Genomic DNA, 24,329 nt, shown 5'->3' on the forward strand with positions numbered 1-24,329 from the left:
TCGATCCCACTATACACGATAATAATTTAAATAAAACTATATGTGATTATATATGTATGGTCTCCCTTGATAAACAAAACGATTAACTACCATTTCAATTACATTGTCCGTTTTTTCAAGGAATTTTATTTTGCCTGTTAACTCGTTTCCCTGTACTTCCGGTTTTCCAACTACGGTAGCTTAACAAACGGCAAATACTAATCTGATTAGAGTAGTGTAAAATTAGACGGCTAGCGATGTGTGTATTGTGCAATAAAATATGAATGAATGTGACTTTGTTGACATTCCACATTATTTACACTGTCATTTGTTTTTAGCCATGCCAAAACCGTCAAATTCATCCATTTGGTGAACCTTGTAACGTGATGTTAACAGCAGCGTCTATGGTATGAGGGACCAAAACTGCCCCCCAAAATTAATACATAAATAAACGAACAAATGAATGAAAATAAAAACAATCATAAATACAAAAATAAGAATTATGATTTAAATATAAAAATAACTACATATATTGAATTAAATATCAATGGATTATTACAAAGCGCTTTTTTTTTTTTTTTTTTTTTTTTTACGTCAGCGTGAACCTCGGTCACTTCCTGTTGAGGAGCTTGACTTGGCTAGTAGACCCGCCCTGGTAGACCCTAGAATTTTTCTTTTATTATTATTTATTTTGTACATCTTTTTTTTCTTTCTTTCCTTCATTTTTTTTTCTAATTTTGCAGTTATATGTGATTGTAATTTTTAATATTATGGTCATGATTATGCTCTAGGCTTGTCTGTTACTTTTAAAGTTGTTTAACATTGTACCATGCCACTTATTTTGTAATGTTTGTTGTTGTTTGTTAATTAAAAAATAACAAAACAAAAAAAAAAACCCTTGGTCACCTTCTGTTCAGTAACCATAAAACAACAGAAAATGACCCAGAAGTGCCGCAAAATCAACAGTAAGTGGCCGAAAATGCCCCGAAATTAACTCATTGACGACCACTGGAGGGAGCAAAAAGTCCAATCTATTTGAAAAACCGTTCTCCCTGTGACTCCTGCACTCCTCAGTCTGGTTTAGCTAATGAAAAGATAGGGGCAAAGGATGGTTATTAATTTATTAATAATTTATTTTATTTATTCAATCATTTATTATTTTTTAATTAATTTATAAGTGTTATATTTTTTGCTGCTACTTTTAAAAACATACTTAACAGTTTAGCATAAGATTAAATGTGAAAAATCATTATTAGTACCACTGTGGGGAAATGTATTACGACAAATATTTATAGCAATACATTTTTAACATGGACTTAATAGGACATGCAAATTGACTTTATAGAAAACTACTACAACACTGTAAGTTAGGGTCTAGGGACAGTCTACTCATTGATTAATTTCTCTCTTTGTGTATCACTCAATTTATTTAAATTATTTAATTTATCACTCTCTTCACACACACACGTACACACACGCGCGCGCAAGCACAAGAAAGTTGGTGCCACTTTAGTGGCAGAGCCTGTCGAAGTACCCGCTTTTGCTGACGCTTTACAGGGTTTTGTGTGAATAACCATGTCAGTATTCTTCCAAATTTAGCCGTATCAACCTGCAGGCTTTTCAGCTGTGTCTCTGCACCTCCCTCTCATTCATTTCCGTCTCAGTGGTCGGGGGGGGAGGCGGGGGGAATGAAACACTGAAATACATTGCAGTAACAAAAATTGGACCAACAAATTGGCCACACGCCATGGCCAAGAAACTTTTTCAAGAAATGTTATTAAACTGTGTCACCAGCCCAAAAGTGTGTGTCGACCCACCGGGAAGTGCCCGGTACGCCCGATGGCCAGTCCATCTCTGTTTACGGGCACTTTCTGTTTATTTGGGGTTTCTTGTCAGGATGTGACCCAGGAACGTCCCAAAATGAATAGAAAATGACCGGACATGCCCTAAAATTAACTCATTTGACTCATTCCACTGAGAGGTGCGAGTGATAAACTCATTCAATTCACAGCAGAACCATGATTGGACGCCACACAATTGGATGTTTAATATCATCAATGGCAATGAAAGATCTACCTTTCAAAGTCACAAAGAGTCACTGCCAGGGGTGAAAGAGGGCCAGAACGGTCCAGTACGTTGTTCTGGTATAAAATACAGGCTGCTAAACACGTAACCCCAAGAAGAGATCTCATACCTGTCGACCCGAGGCCGTTGCTAATCTTACAAATAGTGACGTATGCCCTTACGAATTGGTGACTATTCTTACAGTGTTGTAAATAGCGTGCAATATGAAACAAGAATAAAACTCAATTTTTAAAATAATAAGAATTTATTGGTAATATTGGCACATATAAACTGGTGCAATCAAAGAACAATCAATATTTTCAGGTACATCATGATTACTAAAATTTAACAGTGACTTTTGTTACAATTGTATGCAGCACTTTTGGCAATTTCCATCATGTCTTTTGATAGCTGCATTTCATGGCACTTGAGCTTGTAATTCAGTTTGACTTCAAGGTAGTTCGTTGGTGCGTTCAGTTACCAATGCAATCTTTGAGTCAGGGAACATTTCTTTTGCTAATTCTGAGAAGTGATCAGCAATAGTTGCAGGCAAATTGTGTTCGGCAAAACATTGGCAGAATAAAATCTCCGCTTTTGTCACTTTTCATTCTGCAGACTTCATCTTTATGACCAATGTTGGTAATCTTACTTTTAAAAAAAGTAATTAATTACAGTTACAAATTACCTCTCCCAAATAGTAATTGAGTTAGTAACTCAGTTACCTGAATGTAAGAGTAATTGGTTACTTGGCAAAGTAACTGGTGTTACCTTTAAAAAAAAAAAAAAAATTGCTCCCGTTTTTGCATTAGTACCCTTCTGTCTGCTCGTTAACACTTAATTTCTAATCAGCCAATCACATGGCGGCAACTCGGTGCATTTAGGCATGTAGACATGGTTTAAGACAATCTCCTGCAGTTCAAACCGAGCATCAGTATGGGGAAGAAAGGTGATTTGAGTGAATTTGAACGTGGCATGGTTATTGGTGCCAGAAGGGCTGGTCTGAGTATTTCAGAAACTGCTGATCTACTGGGATTTTCACGCACAGTCATCTCTAGGGTTTACAGAGAATCGTCCGAAAAAGAAAAAATATCCAGTGAGCGGCAGTTCTGTGGGCGGAAATGCCTTGTTGATGCCAGAGGAGAATGAACAGACTGGTTCGAGCTGATAGAAAGGCAACAGTGACTCAAATAACCACCCGTTACAATCAAAGTAGGCAGAAGAGCATCTCTGAACGCACAGTACGTCGAACTTTGAGGCAGATGGGCTTCAGCAGCAGAAGACCACGCCGGGTGCCACTCCTTTCAGCTAAGAACAGGAAACTGAGGCTACAATTTGCACAAGCTCATCGAAATTGGACAATAGAAGATTGGGAAAACGTTGCCTGGTCTGATGAGTCTCGATTTCTGCTGCGACATTCGGATGGTAGGGTCAGAATTTGGCGTCAACAACATGAAAGCATGGATCCATCCTGCCTTGTATCAACGGTTCAGGCTGGTGGTGGTGGTGTAATGGTGTGGGGAATATTTTCTTGGCACTCTTTGGGCCCCTTGGTACCAATTGAGCATCGTTGGAACGCCACAGCCTACCTGAGTATTGTTGCTGACCATGTCCATCATTTTATGACCACAATGTACCCAACTTCTGATGGCTACTTTCAGCAGGATAATGCACCATGTCATAAAGCTGGAATCATCTCAGACTGGTTTCTTGAACATGACATTGAGTTCACTGTACTCAAATGGCCTCCACAGTCACCAGATCTCAATCCAATAGAGCATCTTTGGGATGTGGTGGAACGGGAGATTCGCATAATGGATGTGCAGCCGACAAATCTGCACCAACTGTGTGATGCCATCATGTCAATATGGACCAAACTCTCTGAGGAATGCTTCCAGCACCTTGTTGAATCTATGCCACGAAGAATTGAGGCAGTTCTGAAGGCAAAAGGGGCTCCAACCTGTTACTAGCATGGTGTACCTAATAAAGTGGCCGGTGAGTGTGTGTGTGTGTGTGTATATATATGTATATATATATATATATATATATATATATATATATATATATATATATATATATATATATATATATATATATATATATATATATATATATATTTATATATACTTTCACCGGCCATTTTATTAGGTGCACCTGTCCAACTGCTCGTTAACACTTAATTTCTAATCAGCCAATCACATGGCGGCAACTCGGTGCATTTAGGCATGTAGACATGGTTTAAGACAATCTCCTGCAGTTCAAACCCAGCATCAGTAAGGGGAAGAAAGGTGACTTGTGTGACTTTGAACGTGGCATGGTTGTTGGTGCCAGAAGGGCTGGTCTGAGTATTTCAGAAACTGCTGATCTACTGGGATTTTCACGCTCAACCATCTCTAGGGTTTACAGAGAATGGTCCGTAAAAGAAAAAATATCCAGTGAGCGGCAGTTCTGTGGGCGGGAATGCCTTGTTGATGCCAGAGGTCAGAGGAGAATGGCCAGACTGCTTCGAGCTGATAGAAAGGCAACTGTGACTCAAATAACCATCCGTTACAACCAAGGTAAGCAGAAGAGCATCTCTGAACGCACAGTACGTCGAACTTTGAGGCAGATGGGCTACAGCAGCAGAAGACCACGCCGGGTGCCACTCCTTTCAGCTAAGAACAGGAAACTGAGGCTACAATTTGCACAAGATCATCGAAATTGGACAATAGAAGATTGGAAAAACGTTGCCTGGTCTGATGAGTCTCGATTTCTGCTGCAACATTCGGATGGTTGGGTCAGAATTTGGCGTCAACAACATGAAAGCATGGATCCATCCTGCCTTGTATCAACGGTTCAGGCTGGTGGTGGTGGTGTAATGGTGTGAGGAATATTTTCTTGACACTCTTTGGGCCCCTTGGTACCAATTGAGCATCGTTGGAACGCCACAGCCTACCTGAGTATTGTTGCTGACCATGTCCATCCCTTTATGACCACAATGTACCCAACTTCTGATGGCTACTTTTAGCAGGATAATGTGCCATGTCATAAAGCTGGAATCATCTCAGACTGGTTTCTTGAACATGACAATGAGTTCACTGAACTGAAATGGCCTCCACAGTCGCCAGATCTCAATCCAATAGAGCATCTTTGGGATGTGGTGGAACGGGAGATTCGCATCATGGATGTGCAGCCGACAAATCTGCACCAACTGTGTGATGCCATCATGTCAATATGGACCAAACTCTCTGAGGAATGCTTCCAGCACCTTGTTGAATCTATGCTACGAAGAATTGAGGCAGTTCTGAAGGCAAAAGGGGGTCCAACTCTCTCTCTCTCTCTCTCTATATATATATATATATATATATATATATATATATATATATATATATATATATATATTTGACGCAATTAACGCACTAGGCCCGCTCAGACAGATTTAAATGTCAGTACAGTGAAAGGCCAACTTGTTAATTGTGTTTTATGGAGTTTTTCCGCCCTCTACTGGCGCTTGGGTGTGACTTGCATATGTTATGTGGCGTAATGTCGCCCTCTGCTGGCGATTCAGTGCAGCTGATTATTTGGGTTTCGGCGCGCTTTTTTGACGTGATTATATGTCGACGCGAACTCACACTAATAGACAGTGCTATTCAGACCAGCTAACGTCCGCATCCAGTATTCAGTGCCAGTTCTCATAGCCCCATCACACTGTTTGTGTCTAATACATGCATCGCTTGTGAGTTATATTCCTCCTTTGTTTATATTCATGAGCATTAGATAGTTATTGATGATGTGTATTTGAATTTGTTCACATATATGGTGAAATGCAGTTACATTGTTAGATGCTTGTGAGCTAATTGGCTAGTGCTACTGCTCAAATGGACACGTGTGTGTACATTTTATGTTATTTTGTGATTTATGCAAGTTATTGACACATTGCCTTGTTATTTTCAGTTTTACAAAAATACAAGAAACGTGCTCCTGTCAAAAAGAGATGACTTCAGTAAAGCCCATGCTACTTTGCCACACCGTCTGATTTCTTTTTGGAACTTATGTTCGCTATCTGTCAATTTGTGTACTCACACACATTGAGGACAGAATAGGGCTACTAGTTTATTTTTTGATTGAAAATTTTACAAATTTTATTAAAACGAAAACATTAAGAGGCATTTTAATATAACATTTCTATAACTTGTACTAATATTCATCTTTTAAGAACTACAAGTCTTTCTATCCATGGATCACTTTAACAGAATGTTAATAACGTTAATGCCATCTTGTTGATTTATTGTTATAAAAAACAAATACAGTCCTTATGTACCGTATGTTGAATGTATATATCCATCTTGTCTTATCTTTCCATTCCAACAATAATTTACAGAAAAATGTGGCATATTTTATAGATGGTTTGAATTGCGATTAATTGCGATTAATTACGATTAATTAATTTTTAAGCTGTAATTAACTCGATTAAAAATTTTAATCGTTTGACAGCCCTAATATATATATATATATGTGTATGTATATACACATATACAGTATATATAAGTGTTGTTAAACGATTAAAAAATTTAATCTAGTTAATCATATGTCAACTGTGTGATTAATCATGATTAATCACATTTCCCTTGGGATAAATAAAGTTGTCTTCAGGAAAAAAAAATCTAGGAAAATACTATAATTGACTTAAAATGTGTTTTAACATGAAATGTATGACGTGTGAATGAATTAATACTTAATGTAGTTTACCAAATAGTTTTTAAAAAAATTAAATTTATTTAACAGCTTAGCTCGTATAAAATAATAAATAAAATAAATTGTATGATACAGCAAAGAGCTTTAACAGATTAAAGTGCCTCAGACTAACAATGTGGCTCAAGTACCGTTTGGCATATTACCCAAAATTAACTGCCAATTTAAAGAGCAGAGAAACACATTACAGTAACAATAGCTAGTGTTTCAAAAAATGTGTAAACAACTTGTCTGTTAAATTGAACAATTCACACAAATAAATGCAGCACACTAAATGGCCTGAAAGCTGTGTGATATAAAAAAAATAAATTGTCAATTTTCACACACTTAACTGAAAAACATTACACTAAACTGTGTGAAGGAGTTTAGAAACACTGCTTAAGTTAGCCTCTCATACTCAAATTTTTTTTTTTTTAACCAACTGCTCAGGCAAACTAGCTTGTTGACATTTTCAGATAACAGAGCAGACCTTTTCTTTTGAACAATGTGCCCTGTCAGAGAAAACAGTCTCGCAAGGAAAGGTTGTGGCAGGTGTGACCAGATACTTTTTTCTCCATGGGCCAGCTTACTGTGGGCACCACTGTGCGCAGACCACCACTGTAGTGGACATGAGTCCATGCTGGCACAGCCTTGTACCTGTCTAGTGGTTTGTCGTTGTTGTTTGTTGTCATTGAATTTTCAACGCCCTCGTCTTCGACTATGTTAATGGGTCTACACTCTACAGTCTCTGTCTACCCATGTAGCGATAGCAGTAGTCAACCTACTTGTTGTCTTTTGTTGACAAGTCCGAGTCCGCACTCTGCCAGTGTAGCTTGATGACTGCAGCTTGTTTCCCGCAGTGTTAGCGTCATTGCTAACACTAGTTGTGCTCAAAGGTGGTACTTTAGGCTGGTTGAGCTTCGATTACATCAGTATGTGCACACAACTTTGGTTTTATCCAGATTTCCATTAGGCAGCTTTTTAAAACGGAATTTTGTCATCATCCTCACTCATCGTGGCTGGCTGCATTATGTCCTGCATTGCCGCGAGGAGAATGTATACATCAGCGTGTGGGAGTACGGGAGGCAGTTGTGGCCAAACTTAGTGTGAGCGGTAAATTGCGTTATACATTTTTTTTTTCTGGAATGAAAACCAGTTTCTCTTTCAGGAGGTTAGACACGTAAAAATAAAATGAAATAAAAAGACATTCTGGCTCCATGGCGACTTTTCTGTCAGGGAGTTCAGGCAAGAAATTCTAGCCACGTTCACCCTGGCCACAGCAGAATGATAAAAGAGCCACACATGGCTCTGGAGCATCAGGTTGTAGAAATTACTAGACTGCCACACACCCACAATAATATGTCAACTCAAAATTCATTGCACATACTGTATGTATTAGTTTATAGTTACTCATGGTGGGGGGAAAAATATCCACGCTTTGTTTTAATTTGAAATACCACGGATGTTACGTTTATTTATTTGAACAACAATAACATCAGAGGTGAGACATATCAAGGTATGAAATTGTCAAGGTAAGAAATATTCTGGTGAGGAACACTGACAGAGGTGAGTGAAAAACGTTCAATTTTAGGAAGGTTTGTTGATTTTAACAACAATAATAATAATCATTATTTTATTAGTAATAACCGTGTACAGGAATGGGGAAGAAAATACATTGGATGTATTTCCAGATACATTGTGTTTGTAGTTGTGTCAAAGCAAACAAAAAAATACACAGCCTGTATCTGTATCAAAATAAAATACTTTTTTTTGTATTTCCCAAAATACATTTTTCACAAAGGCAGTTTTTCTCTTGGTAACATTTTCTCTTTGTTTTACACACATAAACTAAATCCACATCATGTAAACATATTTTAACAAGTAAACATAAGCAATCATAATTTTAACCATTTCTGACCTTATTCCTGTGACTCTAAATAGCAAGGGTGTCAAACTTGCCGCTTGCGATTTGTTCTTATGCGTGTCTGACCACTTTATTTTGGCCAAATAAGTTCACTCACTGGCTGCCATTAACGGTGCTATGAACGAATGTTCATTTGCCCCTCCCAGTCAAAATGGATTGGATGTCGAGCGCCGTCAAACGGCACTGATATATGAGCATTCAACGCTAGCCCCTGCAGCTTAAGTGAATTGCACGTCTATTGTAGTCAGTGTAAGCCAAACCGTTAATTTTGGGTCACTTCCTTCAATTCCTGTATATTTTGGGCATTCTGGGGTAACTTCCTGAATACTTTTAGATTACTTCCTGTTGACTTAAGGGCATTTGCTGGCAGTTTCCGGTTCATTGGTCACTTCCTGTTGATTTTGGGGCATTTCCAGGTTATTTCCTGTTTATTTCGGGTCACTTTCTGTTGGTTTTGGAGAAGGGGTCTGACTGCAGCCCAGAGCCAAGTGACAGCCACTACAAAGCAAGCCTTCATACAAACCACGCCGCTCTCCAAACTACGCCTGCTGTTGGGACGGTGGCGCGAAGAATTCATTTACTATGTGAAGTTCAAAGAGGTTTTGGGACAATAGGCCCTTGCCCAATTCCTTACCCTAAACTTAACTAGACACAGGGGTATTTCGGACATAGGGGCGTGCCGAAACATACCTAGATTGTAACCTTTGCTATGTTTAGAAATCATTTAATGTTGTGAATCAACTATTAAAGTTATTAAAAGGGCCCCCATTAATGCTTTATTTTCCTTCTGTCTACTTTCAAAATGTGAAAGTGTTAAAACTGTTTCAGCATTTAAAGATAGATTCAAGTCAAGATTTCGCCAATTTAGGAGTATTTTAAATAGGACATAACAAAGGACTACCTCATACATATTTTGTATTTACTTACATTTTATACTTTTATTCTTGCAAGCCACTTTTGAGATTTCTACTTGTCCTGCACTGTAAAGGGAGATGCAACTGTACAATGACAATAAAGGGCTATTTCACTCTATTCTAGATAAATGGTTACGCACCTTAAGTTCGCTACAACAGAGCCTGCAAGAAAACTCTACTGCTTTAAGATGGCGACTGTTTACTAAAACCGCCGAGTCTTTCATTTCACATCTAGTTCTATATGCATATCTATGAGACGCTACTACCATAGCATCTTTTGGGCGTAGTTTGCAGGGGCGTGGTTTGTACAAGGCGTTGTTTGGAGCAGCTGTTGCTGGGCTCTGGGCTGCAGTCACGTATTATTGTGGTTTCGGGGCATTTATGGCTCACTTCCTTAACACATTGGCCGCCATTGATCGCGGTAGATGACCAATCCATTTTCACTGGTAGGGGGAGAAAGAACGAATGTGACGGCGGGAAAAAATCGTGAGCCAAGTGCAGTCGCGCGCACACTTTTGATCACACAAATAACAAATCTGATTTTATGGCCCTGATGTCAAAATAAAAGCATGTGATTCTGTAAATACGGTATGAAGGAGCTACAATATGCCTTCTAAGTAGAACAACCCCGCGGACCGGGTCAGATCCCCTGGCGGGCAGCATGTTTGACAACCCTACTCATGAGGATATACGCAGTAGAGAAAATGAATGAATAATATTACAAACAGAGAGAGTATTCAAAAAAGCCATGAAATAGCTATCCATGCTGCCCATTGTATAAAATACATCTGTGAATTTAGTTGATACATGTCAGGATAACTAATCTTTCAAACAGGCTGGTATTTAGTCATAGTATACGGGGCTTTTTCATAAGTCCAGCTAATGAAAAGAACCACTCTACTACAGGAGCAAATAAAGGAATGACAATGTTGAATCTTACAAAACTTTTATCAGACAGTATGAGTCCAGGCAAGGCAAGCCTTTCCTTGAATCCGCATCGTGTCAGTGCACCACAAGAGCCTACAGGCAGCAAATGCCTGTGCTTCGCCTGAGTGTGGCGGGGTGGAAATAAATGGAAATGGCGTGTCTTTGGAGAAGCAGGAGTGCTGAAAAGTTAAAACATTACACATTTTGATGCAGGCAACAGGACTTTAAGGAAACACCTCTGCTGCTGCCACCAGATTTGTAGACCAGGGGTGTCAAACCCATTTTTGTTTACGAGCCACATTTATGGTAATTAGATCTCATGTGAGACCAAATTTTTGGCCAAATAATTAAATGTTTGAAATGACCAATCCATATTAAATGGGAGGGGCGAATGGTGGCGGCACTGAAAGATCAGAGCATAAGAAAAAGATACTTTGGAGTTTTAAGTCTACATAGCATAATCTACAGAATGTGTCTATTTAATACAGTCATGTTACTCTATTCACTCCATATACACAATCCGCACATGGCTCCTTAATATGGTTGATTTGATTTAATTTATGTGCGTAACATTGGCTGTGATAAGTATATGAATAGTGTACTGCACGAATGCTATTTTTAGACCGTGACGTCGCCATCGTAACGCGGAAGTGGGTTATTATAGACACGCCCTCGCATACAATCCATGTTATCTCTGCTTGTTTTCTCCAGTAATCTTTCAAAAAAAGAACATGCCGATCAAACACTGCTGCTATGCAAGGACTCTAGACATTACGACATATGGAGGATGTTTTCTTCATACGTTTCCGGAAACCAAACACTCAGGGGAAAAAATGTGAAGAATGGATCAACTTGCCCGGACGTCCAAAAGACCAGTTTAACGCCAGTAAGGCAAAGCCATTCACATTTCATAAGCAGTAATTATTTTGTTGGGGGCCATGGTCCTACAGAGGATGAAGAGGTAAGCCATTTTGATACTTTTACTTATTTTTCAGCGTGGCGTTTTGCCGTGCTGCTTTTGTCTGACAATGAATGACCTGAAAAATATTAAAATGGTATCTGACTGCCACTGTTACCTTTTTCTGTTCTAAAAAACAATTTTAGTAACGGGGAAGTGTAAATAAATTATAGAATTAAGATTTGTTCTTCATGAAAAAATTAAAAGTGTCTGTTAGCTTTCACTGAGTAGCATTTGCAATCGCTACACAAAAATAGAAATGTAAATTGCCCCCAAGAAAGGTCTGAGACGTAAGACAACTAGAGGATATAATATATGGCATCAAGATTCATTGTGCTTCATTTTTTGTTTTCCAAGTAGTGGTTTAGAGATTTGAAGTAAAGTGCACAAGTAGGCTACATGCATCTGTTCATTTTTGGTGTTCAATCAAAGAACCAGAAACAATATAATTGATATGATTATATATAGTTTATAGCGCTATTTCTGACTTTTTATGATAGATAAGTGCTAAAAAGAATTGCTCACTAGCCAGTGCCCTGCTGTGCCCCAGTATTGTATTAGGTCTAGTGACTCCCCTGGTAAGATAACTCATTTGGCGAAAAATAAACTGGTCTGGTCCACATGATATAATTGCTATGAATGTGGCAATTATATCTCCTGTTCTAAACCACATAGAATTCCCATCATCCCCAATTCAAGCCATAGCATTGGTTATAAATGATACCACATGGTCAGTTCGTTGAATCAACTTCAATGAGTGGGAATTGGTGTCACTTATACATCCGCGGAGTTTGAGTTTTCTGTTCATCACTGGGAATTGAACCACAGTCAGCACTGTTACCCGTCAATCGCATCTCATGGGTTGCATCAGAGCCACAAGGTTAGTTTTAAAGCATCTGATTAGTTGATTATTGGATGGAATATTTGATCGTAAAATCGTTGTGTTGCATGGTCAGGGAAAACAAGAACCAAGCTCCGTCGTACAACCAGCTGTTAATATTGTAAACACGAAATAAAAGCAAATCTTTTCTCAAACTATTGCTATGATTTCAAACCCAAATCTAATGGCTGTTTGAAGGTCATTTTCATTTTTGAAGCCAGGCAGAGGTCTAGAAGTCCTTTTAAGAAAATCTATAATGCAAGTTTTGGTCATTCCCTTGTCAAATTGTGAGACATCATGGGTAAAAGTCTTGGGTGTGTGTAATTTATCTGGTTGCGTGAGTCAAGGAAGCTGCTTGGACAAAGCTGTGGTCCAGGTTTGAACTGCATTTCAGACTTTTTATCATGGCTTGGTGGACTTCTCCTTTCTTCCGGATCAATTTCAAATTCTTTTCTCATGGTGGCTTCTCCTGTAACAGCGAATATATTGTTGTCTCTTTGAAGCATTTCTTTCGCATTCACTTGTTCCGTTGTTCTGTGTTCAAAGTCTTCATCTGAAGTGCTGTCTGGGAGAGGGCGAAGATGCCGGATGCCGGACTTGGACATGATGTCCGTGGTGCTTAGGTCATGAACTGTGCTCCATGAAAGCTGAAACAAGTAAAGCTACATGTCAGACCTTTGTTAAGTTTCAGTCATTTATATACTGTGAACCCACCCCTCCGCTTACCTTAAATAAATCGCTGGTGGTGGATGCTGACAGGAAGCAATAATGAGATGAATGCAAACAACAAAATTTGTATTAGAATAAAAGTCATCAGTGATATCTTAATAACAATATCACAAGGATTGATACAGTGGTACCTTTAGATATGAAAGCTTCGGCGCACAAAAAACCCCAAAACTTTTTAACATGTTTTTGCTTCATTATATGGAAAAATGATTCAGCATATGAAAGATAATAAGTATTGTAATAGATAATTCCGGCTCGCAGCAATGCAATATTGTAACTATTTTTAACTATAAATGTAAACAAAGAAAAATACCACAATGTACAACACAATGCTAAAACAAAAGAATAAACTAATTTAGAAGCGATGCTTTTTCATGGCACAAACAGCTAGATGCAATAGCAAGAACTCCAATGGCTGCTGAAATTAGCTTGTCTTTTAGCACTCCGTGTTTGCTAGAGTAGTCGTGTGATAATGTCTGTAGAATGAGCTGGAACCTAACAAAGAACAGTGCTGGACAAAGGTATTGGCACCCCTGCAATTCTATCAGATAATGCTTTCTCCCAGAAAATGATTACAAATACTTTGGTAGTAATATCTTCATTTATTTTGCTTGCAATGAAAAAACACAAAAGAAACTGGAAAACCAAATTAAATCATTATCATATTACACAAAACTCCAAAAATGGGCCAGACAAAAGTGTTGGCACCCTTTAAAAAAACATCTGATGCTTCTCTAATTTGTGTAATTAACAGCACCTGTTACTTTTGGCACATGACAGGTGGCGGCAATGACTAAATCACACTTGCAGCCAGTTAAAAATGGATTAGAGTTGACTCAACCGCTGTTCTGTATCCTTGTGTGTACCACATTGAGCATGGAGAAAAGAAATAAGACCAAAGAACTGTCTGAGGAGTTAAGAAGCAAAATTGTGAGGAAGCATGGGCAATCTCAAGGCTACATGTCCATCTCCAACACCTGAATGTTCCTGTGTGTACCGTGTGTGGTGCCATCAATAAGTGTAAAGCCCATGGCACTATTGCTAACCTCACTAGATGTGAACAGAAAAGAAAAATTGATTGGTGGATAAAGAACCTCGACTAACATCCAAACAAGTTCAAACTGTCCTGCAGTCCAAGGCTACAACAGTGTCAACCTGTACTATCCGTCCGCATCTGAATGAAAAGGGTCTCTATGGTAGGATACCCAGGAAGACCCCACTTCTGACCCAGAGACATAAAAAAGCCAGGCTGGAGTTCGCCAAAAACGTTTTGTAAGAATGTTCTCTGGTGATGGAGATGAGACAAAAGTAGAACTTTTTGGGAAAAGCATCAACATAGAGTTTACAAGGGGAATAAATGAGGCCTTCAAAGAAAAGAATACGGTCCCCACAATGGAACATGGCGGAGGTTCCCTGATGTTTTGGGGTTGCTTTGCTAACTCTGGCACTGGACTGCTTGACCGTGTGCATGGCATTATGAAGTCTGAAGACTATCAACAAATGTTGCAGCATAATGTAGGGCCCAGTGTGAGAAAGCTGGGTCTCCCTCAGAGGTCATGGGTCTTCCAGCAAGACAATGACCCAAAACATAGTTCAAAAAGCACTAGAAAATGGATTGAGAGAAAGCACTGGAGACTTCTAAAGTGGCCAACAATGAGTCCAGACCTGAATCCCAATCCCTCCACCTGTGGAGATCTGAAAATGGCAGTTTGGAGAAGGCACCCTTCAAATCTCAGACCTGGAGCAGTTGGCCAAATGGCCGAATGGTCAAAAATTCCAGCAGAGCATTGTAAGAAACTCACTGATGGATACCGGAAGCGGGTTTTTCGCAGTTATTTTGTCTAAAGGTTGTGCTACCAAGTATTAGGCTGAGGGTGCCAATGCTTTTGTCCGGGCCATTTATGGAGTATTGTGTAAAATGATCATGATTTATTTTTCTTTTCATTCTCTTTTGTGTTTTTTCATTGCAAGCAAAATGAATGAAAATATTACTACCAAACCATTTGTAATTGCAATCATTTTCTGGGAGATATTGAGCATTATCTGACAGAATTGCAGGGGTGCCAATACCTTTGGCCAGTACTGTAGCTACACTTAAGTCTCACTAGGGGGTGACAAAGCATTCGAATTAAAGACAGGCAATCAGATGACATGACAGCCCCAAAAAATCCAGCTGCACTATCGGTTAGAATCTTTCCCATCATGCTCAGTACCAAGAACCTTCTCTCCTACCAGCCTATTGTTGGTATCACTTTCGCTTTCGGACATTGCCTCAGTCGATAGGCAAAGTTCCACATTTTTGTATTTTTTCTCCTTTTTTGTAATTTCTATTATCAACTTCAATACAGGGATCCACAGTTAGGTTATGTATAGTGAATGATTCACATGTGTTTGGCTTTTGTTTTATTCTGGTTTTACTCTGATAATAAAATATAATGCAGTGTTTCAGTAGAGCTTAGTACAAATTTGGCGATTTACATGTAAAACGAGATTCATTAAACGACAACCACTCTGGAATGAATTCATAACATATCTTGAAGTACCACTGTATTTAATTCATCATCCATTCTCTGCACCACCATGGTTCTGGATACAAAACTAATGAAAATGTAAATGTAATGTGAAATAAACGTTCATTTGAATTTATTTACACAGCTAAACTCATTATGCTGGATATTTTTCTTGCTCACCACACAAACAACCAGATTACACGCATGCAAATATACAAAGATAGATGGTGAAATGAAATGATGATCCTAACCCTATTTTGTTTTATTTTTTTTGTGGCGCCACCCTACGCAGACAAAACAAAGAGTGAATCCCAGCAATATCTTCTTTCCTCTAATTGTATTCGGTAATTTAAGGCCTCACAGCATGTAAACTGCATGTCATTTCTGATTAGGAGGTACAATCCAACAAAATAATTCTAAAAATGGCATAACATTAGATGCATGTATGTATGTACGTAGATGACTGTAAAAAAAAAAAAAAAAAGAGAGAGAAAGGGAAAAAATTATAATAATAACAATTTGGGGGTAAAATTTTCTATAAATTAGATGAAAAATGGGTTAGATGCACTGTAATTTTTAAAATTAATGTTATTGAGAAATATGTAGATTTTTTCGTATTTTTCGTATTTTTTACCAGTGTTAATTATATACATACATATATATATATATATATATATATTTATGTATAACGGTTTTTCAAAATGGTGTTTTTTTTTTTTATCAGTAATAAGTAATCAAATTAATGGTAGTCCCTGGGTTACGACGTACTCGATTTACGCGATTTCGACTTCATGACGCCGGAGTCTTGTCCGCCGTTTTGTCTTCAGTCATTTTTTTTTTTTTTAAGTCGCATAAACAGTACCTTATTTCACCCCACAGTATCTTATTTTTTTCTTTACTTTATTACTATGACATATTCTGTCATCACTAAATGTGAAGTTCTTCATCTTTACATACATCAAACAAGGCAATTGTGCTTTTAGAAGCTTTTTACGTCCCTCAATTTTGACGATTTGTAAAGCTGTAGCACATATACATAGAACACTTATTTCAAAACGGCATGCATTTAACAAAAAAACACTTGACACAAAAAAATTGCTCAAACGTCCATCTAGTCTGATCAATATGTAAATTTAGTAGATTTAATTAGCCTAATTTGCCTAACAAAAGTCAGCTATCTGAAATGTTACTAATGCTAATGTATTTACAATTCTCATAGCAAATCACTCACACGTAATTCCACAAACTGTAGCTGTAAACTTAATTACAAATGTATACACAAACATATATTAACTGAAAAAACTTTCAGCCTTATGTGGGCCAAACCAGAGCGCAGCTGTCCTTTATCCATCTCAGACAAGAGTCATTCTTCAGTCATAAAACGACAGTCCAGCCAGACCCAACACTGCCACCAGAGGGCAGTGCATTCTCTACCATTAAACAAAATACTAAAGCTTTAGACTTTTCTGGCTGTTATCTTGAGGTACTTAAAGTGTTAATTACAATATATGCGGAAATTTGGTTGACGTCGACAGCATAGGAACGAAACTCGTTTGTAACCCAGGGACTACCTGTAATGACTTTTCCCATCTTTGCAACGCCGTTACCGTCACTGAGGATGTGAGGGGGCGCGTTACTACAATTTGGTGGAATGAAGGGCGACTTGTCTGTTTTCGTCACTGCTGTTTGGGAGAAAGCAGAGCGGGAGTGGGGAAGGATGTGTTGACGCCGTTGCTAACATGGTGATGATTGGATAGGTGGCTCAGAGCATTAGCATAGCATTCGCTTTCTCGTTAGCATTAGTGATTAGCGTGGGCAACTTTTTTTATATAGAGTTTGTGGGTGTCTAGGTGGGTACAATTAATTGAAAATAATATACGGTTTTCCTGCTGAGAGTGCATTGTGATCACCAAGTTGGCGTTGTCCTTGTAGATGCTACAATACAATTATATATTTTTATTACCAAAAATAGTCACTTTCCCTAAATTTCTTGCTTACTTCTTGAATGACGTAGCCATGAACCTTGTGTGATAGTTTTTAATTAATTAAAAAAAAAAAAAAAAAAAACTAGAGCAAAGACCTGAGAGGCAAGAGATTCAGAGGATCACCTGCATATTGAAAAATAATATATCTATATGGTAAATGGTCTTATACTTGTATAGTGCTTTTCCACCTGTCAAGGCGCTCAAAGCGCTTCACGCTACATCGCCATCTACCTACTGGTGACGCAACACCAGGAGCAATGTGGGGTTCAGTATCTTGCTCAAGGATACTTAGGCGAGTTCATCAGGGCAGAGAATTGCACCCACAACCTCTGGGTTGGGGGACAACTACTCTACCACTGACCCATGGCATCCCCATATACATTAGGGGTGTGATGATACCCTGAAGTCACGGTTCAGAACGTACCTCGGTACAGGGGTCGCAGTTCGGTGCGAGTTCAGTACAACAGGAAAAACAAAAAAGCTTTTTTTCCCAACAATATTTGCAAGTTAAAGTTTTTATACCGTAACACTGTTATATAAGTGAAATTTAAAAAAAAAAAAATAAATAAAAAATGTAAAAAAGTGTGGCATACGTTTTTTTGGGGGCTAACCTTTTCAGGGTAACCTGAAAAGTAACGTCACTTACTTTGCTGAGTAATTGATTTAAAAAAAAAAAATTATTGTTGTTTAAAGAATTGTTGAATTGAATGTCTTCCAGCGACGTCTTAATTGAGTGGGCTTCCTACTGTCTGCTGCAAACATTTTCAGACACAGTAAACAGACTGGTCTTTCCCATTTCCCACTGTATTAAAAGTCAAAGTCAAACAATATATTCATATCTCCAGTGCTCTTTGCTGTGTGCTCTTGTTTGGTTCAAAATACTGAAATACACGCTCTGAAAATGAGAGCGCCACTGCCACCCACAGAGTGGATGTGCACTTACACTTTATTCTAGTACAGCAAAAAAAGTAGGTTTCCTGGGGGTCAGTTGTGCCACCCCCGCATCGCTCATCGCTCTGCGCCCCACTATTTGGGAAGTACTGAGCTGGACGTTGAATAATCAAATAAATAAATTTATTAATAATTAATTCATTGATCATTAAAGATGTGATTTAAGACAACCTTTTCATTTAAAGTTTGTCAGGAGACTGTGTGAGGAAGAGTAATGGCAGCTTAGAAAAAAAAATATTTTAAATTAATAAGTTCATTCAACTTACTGTATGTTTTTGTACATTAAGATAGTATAAATGTCAAAAAAAGATTAACCCTGCCACAAAGGACGATGGAAAAAATGGGCAAATGAAGCACAGTGCAACATGAATCACAAACAGATAAAACAAAGGCCTCATCCTACCGAAGAAGCTGATCCACTGTTTCACCTAGGAAAAAAGCAGTACAAAAAAAAAAAAGATTTGGAAACAGTCGATTACATCTAGGGAATTCAAATAAGTATGGAATAAAAGTATTAATTAAGCCATTATTAAGTATTATCTTATAAGTAGTTTGGATATTCAGAGACTGTTTTGCATAGAGGTGTTACGGGCATGTCCCACTGGCGGGAGACCCTGGGGACGACTCAGGACATGCAGGAGAGACTATCTCGGCTGGCCTGGGAAAGCCTTGGGATCCCGCCGGAGGAGCTGGTTGAAGTGGCTGGGGAGAGGGAAGTCTGAGCTTCCCTGCTAAAGCTGCTGTCCCCGCAACCTGACCCCGGATTAAGTGGTAGGTAATGGATGGATGTTTTGCATAGTCCTTCATTATAAAGTGTGTTCCTGCTCTGATTCAGTGGTTACATTTGATATTTTCAGCTATTTGCTCATGCGCTATGATTGACAATGCACCCAAAACTTCAAATATTTTTTGTATATCTGTTTGTGGTCATCTCACATTAAAAAATGAGGCTCTGCTTTAGCAATAAGAACAATCTGATGTTGAAATCAAAGAGCGATTTGCAGAGCAGTCCTCCATTTATAGTATATGTATGTCCAATTGCTTGACATGGCAATTGGAAATAGATCAATCTTTAATCATGGGATTTTAATAGACGATATGTTTAGCTTCAGTGGACATGTTCAACATTTTGGAAATTGTGACAGAAAATTTGTATTTCAGAAAAAGACCAGACCCCAAAAACAAAAACAAACTTTTTGCAGCAATAGTTTACCAGGGGTGGATAGCAAAACCTTTACTTGGGTCAACCTGTGGGTGGGAGGGTGCTCTGAGAGTATGGGGTCATCCAGTCCAGTTCAGTCCTGCATGAGTCTGGTCCGTGTGGCTGGCAACAAGTCAGACCTGTTCCTGGTAAGGGTTGGAATCCGAGGCGTTCGTTGATGAGAGGATCTCATCTCTGCTTTTTGCAGATGATGTGGTCCTCTTGGCTCCATCACAAAGCAACCGCCTGCTCTCGCCGGGCCGAGTGTGAAGCAATTGAGATAGGGATTGGCACCCCCCCCTCAGGACAGGCTGGAGGGATTATACGTATCTCTCGGATGACATGGGATGACTAGGATTCTCCCAGACGAGCTGGTGGAACTGGCCGGGGAGTAGGCTGTCTGGGCCTCTTTGCTGTGGCTGCTGCCCCCGTGACCCGATTCGAATAAACGGGAGACAACAACAATGACATTTTTTTACTTTCACTTGATTAGTTTTTTTTAGGATGACTACTTTTACTTATACTTGAGTCATATTAATCATATTAGTAAAATTTTTGGCTACTCTAACCGCCTCTGGTAGGAATGTAATTGATTGTTAAGTGTGCACATAATACCGGATCAAATCGATCCCCTTGAATCAAATCGAATCGTGAAATAAAATCAATAAAAACTGTATCATTGTCCAAAGAATGGATATGTTTATCTAGTAAGTGATTTATATCGCTAATATTTTGGGAGAAATCCCAAGCCATTGGGTCACACAAATGTCTCCATGATTGGAACATAGTTGTCGAAGACTTTGTACCCCTGGAATGGTCACCCATAGCAAACCAGTCCTACTGTAGTTGAGGTACCAGGCCAAATATGGCTTAAAGACCCATGGTGACAAAAATAAACAGACCTTGAGTTTGTTCCCTCACCTGGATGCGGGTCAATGGGGTCCCCATCTGGAGCCAGGCCTAGTAGCGGAGCACGTTGGCGGGTGCCTGGTGGCCGGGTCTGCATCCAGCCCGAAGAGGCAACACCAGTCCGCTCTCCGAAAGGCTCACCACCTGTGGACAAGAAGGTCGGGGACAAAGTGAGCAGGGTGGCAGTGGAAGGCGGTATGTTTGTTTTCCAGCTAAAGAAGCAGACTCTGGGGTCATGGAGTGTTACCTCTCTGGCAGGGAAGGAGCTGACGAGCAAGGTTGAGGAATTCGTTAGCCTCTAAGCGTGGTTTTGTCAGCTCAATACAGCTTGGTCTCTGGTACGAGACCTTATTTCAATCTGGAGTTGCCTATGGTGAGTGGCACCGAGCAGTGGTGGGCATAATAATTGCACCACTAGGTCAGTGTATGTACTTTGGGGTTGTACTTTGGTAGTCTTCCTCCAACACGGAGTGGGGGGAACAGGTCTTGGCTGCAATTTGTGCTTATGCACCAAACAGCAGATTAGAATAGCCACAATTTCTTCATTGTGCTTGGGAAATGAAATGCTCACATGGACAATGACACTAGACCTGGAGAGGCATGATCAAGAAAAACAGCATCGCTAATCAAAACTCAAGTTGTGCTCTATTATTGGACCTCTTTGCTCATCATAGACTACCAACTACAACACCATGTTCAGACATAAGAGTGTCCACTTGGCACTAGGGTACTAGCAGTTCCTTGGTCGACTTTCCACGTGTCATGGAAACTTGGGTGAAGAGCTGCCAACCGATCACCACCAGGTGTTGAGTTGACTGATGGCGAGGAAACCTCTTGCGAAGGTTTGCAAGGAATGTCCGGTGTCAGAAGGATTTTGAACCCCTGCCTCAGAAATTCTCGCACATGCCGGGGGAGGCGAAGAACCGTGTTCTCCGCGTCCAAGATAAAACCTTTTGTTTTCTTGAAATATCCAGCGTTCTCATTTCTTATGCTAGACAGGTGACTACTGTCAGCAGCAGAAAGATCCTTTTTCTCCCAACACAACAACCTTCTTTAACTTATTTTTCTTGAATGAGGCCCAGCTCCTAAACAAATGGTCAAACCTCTCTCAGCATGATAATATTCAGATAGCATATCTAATATGGAGGACAGGAGTGCAAAAATTAACACACAATTAAATGAATAATCAAGTGTGTCATTAGATTTCTTCTATTTCATTTAATTTTGAACATATATTTTTTAATCTTAATTTTATTTACAGTATATTTATATTCATTTAAACTTTTATGAATTTATTTCTGTATATATATATATATATATATATATGTATATATATATATATATATATATATATATTAGGGGTGTAACGGTACACAAAAATCTCGGTTCGGTACGTACCTCGGTTTTGTGGTCACGGTTCGGTTCATTTTCGGTACAGTAAGAAAACAAAATGCAAAATATAAATGTGCTAGTTGTTTATTACACACTTGTGTGCTTTCAACAATAGGAACATTAGCCTATACAAAGCTAGAATTCTGCTCAAAAATAGAAAATACAATATTCTGAAATGTAGATATTTTGAAAAACAAAATAAAAATAACTTTGGCTAAGACTTTTTCTTTAAAATAAATATCTGATGTGCAAAATTGAACAGTTGCAACACTGAGGTGAAGAGTTGTTCCATCTATATTCTTTTTTAATTTGAATTCCCCAGCCAGAGGGCCAACCATCTTCCATGTTAACATTTAACCGTTACCCACGCTGCTCACTGCACTTCTGAGTAGTGCGACGGCCCTGGCCGTTTAATTGTTATCTTTTTTGAGACTGTCAGTAATCTAATCGCCGCGTCCGCCAGCTGGCTGCCTCCCCTCCCAACGTGGCGTACTCTGATTGACGCTGGACGGGCTGACGACGTCATCGCTGCTGACGGGCCACCAGAACTAGCCGCTGTCTAACATGTATCCATTATGCAGCGCTATGTTTACATTTGCGGCAATAACGACACTTGCTTTACGGCAGCTAATCCGATACACGGTAATACGGCTCTGGGTAATACTATTAGGCCGTTGTTTGAGCTTGCATACCTGCGTGTGTGTTGTATTGTGCCTGAGTCTTGTTAACCAAATAAAGGCAGCGTTAACAAAAGTCATCTGACCGCTCGTCATTTTACAGTCAACACTCAGAGTTCGCAACTTCGCATTTGACAGCATACGTGCCGCGTACCTCCTCGCCAGCTGTTTGCTCGCTATTCATTCACCTGTGCATTTCATCGCTATTTTGTTACACTCCCGCTTTTTCGGTGAGGTATTTTGTGTTTATTCGTTATTGGATCGTTTTTGTTCACCACTGTAAATAAGAGCACCGCAGCAGTAGAGGTAAACTGCCGTTTTCGTTCAACCCGTTTTGTTTAGTGTAGAAGCCAGGTTACTGGCTGTATTGTTTTTTCTTTTTTACGATCAGGGTTTACTTAACGGGTGGGGTTCAAGTGTAGTTTCATTTTGTTTGTTGTTTTGGCCTGGGCTTACGCTGAAAACAGCTTCTTCCGCATTTTGTATATTTTGTTCATTGCGAGTTCGACTTGTGTGAATAAATTTGTGTCCACTTGCAACTTGTGTGCGTGTCTCGTTTTATGTTACGCCCTTAGCAGCCGTCCGTGGGACACAACAGTGAGATTATGGGAAGCATGAGCAGGCATTCCGCGCTTGCGTTAAATGCGCCAAATATTTTAACGTGATTAATTAAAACAAATTAATTAACGCCCGTTAACGCGCTAAATTTGACAGCACTTTACATTTCGTCAGAATATAAACAGTATATGTATTTATTTCGTTGTGGCACTCCTGGGTCCTCTTGTGGCAACATGTGGCTCATCAAATTCCTGGTTGACGGAGTTAGCGTCATGTCAGTTCCCCAACATAGTGGCCATTGCAGAAGTCATGTATGTGCTAAATATATATTAAATAAAAATATAACATAAAAGACATTTTAAACATTTAGCAGAAGATGCTACCGCACGTTATAAATCACAGCGATATATTGACGTTCTTGCGGTTGACTCAGCTCCCTCTGATGAAGAACAATGGTGTCAAATGTACGGCCCGCAGGCCAGAACCGTCCCGCAGCAGGTCCAATCCAGCCTGCGGCTTTTTTCCGCCAGCCAGGTACATTGTAGTGATCGAGTGTGTTTACTAGTGCACTTTCTTTCTTTCTTTCTTTCTTTCTTTCTTTCTTTCTTTCTTTCTTTCTTTCTTTCTTTCTTTCTTTCTTTCTTTCTTTCTTTCTTTCTTTCTTTCTTTCTTTCTTTCTTTCTGTCTGTCTGTCTGTCTGTCTGTCTGTCTGTCTGTCTGTCTGTCTGTCTGTCTGTCTGTCTGTCTGTCTGTCTTTCTTTCTTTCTTTCTTTCTTTCTTTTCAGGCATGACAAATCCAAACAAACATACAGCATTCATATGTGTTTACATTTAATTCAACCCGAAAAGAAAAGGGCAGACGGGAGAAGCCGAAGCTTATTGAATCCCTCCCCCAGTATACCATAGGACGCAGAAATGATCAAATAACAATTTTTGACATTTCACATTGTGTAGTGATTACAAGGTATTTTATTTTATTTAAAAAAAATTTTTTTTCCCCTCTTCCCCTTGATTATTCATTTTCCCAATAGTCCTTGTCGTTCGCGGCGATGTGCTCGTTATGT

General features: G+C 39.2%; 1 protein-coding gene across 3 annotated transcripts in view; it reads right to left on the minus strand.

The window, feature by feature from the left end:
• Nucleotides 1-8,019: 8,019 nt before the first annotated feature.
• Nucleotides 8,020-24,329, minus strand: part of LOC130909364 (rho GTPase-activating protein 23-like) — a 110,207-nt gene continuing 93,897 nt past the window's right edge. The window contains exons 21-24 of one of the 3 annotated variants that reach the window (XM_057825724.1): nucleotides 20,651-20,782; nucleotides 18,932-18,956; nucleotides 13,080-13,105; nucleotides 12,858-13,000 (exon numbers count right to left, since the gene is read on the minus strand). In XM_057825724.1, coding sequence (XP_057681707.1) covers nucleotides 13,081-13,105; nucleotides 18,932-18,956; nucleotides 20,651-20,782 — 182 coding nt within the window. In that variant the 3' untranslated portion in view covers nucleotides 12,858-13,000; nucleotide 13,080. Of the gene's footprint in view, nucleotides 13,001-13,079; nucleotides 13,106-18,931; nucleotides 18,957-20,650; nucleotides 20,783-24,329 lie in introns of all 3 variants that reach the window. The other 2 variants (XM_057825722.1, XM_057825723.1) reach the window with 2 other exon arrangements.

This window comes from Corythoichthys intestinalis, chromosome 21 (genome assembly GCF_030265065.1).
Source record: "Corythoichthys intestinalis isolate RoL2023-P3 chromosome 21, ASM3026506v1, whole genome shotgun sequence".
In the NCBI taxonomy this organism is placed as follows: domain Eukaryota; kingdom Metazoa; phylum Chordata; class Actinopteri; order Syngnathiformes; family Syngnathidae; genus Corythoichthys; species Corythoichthys intestinalis.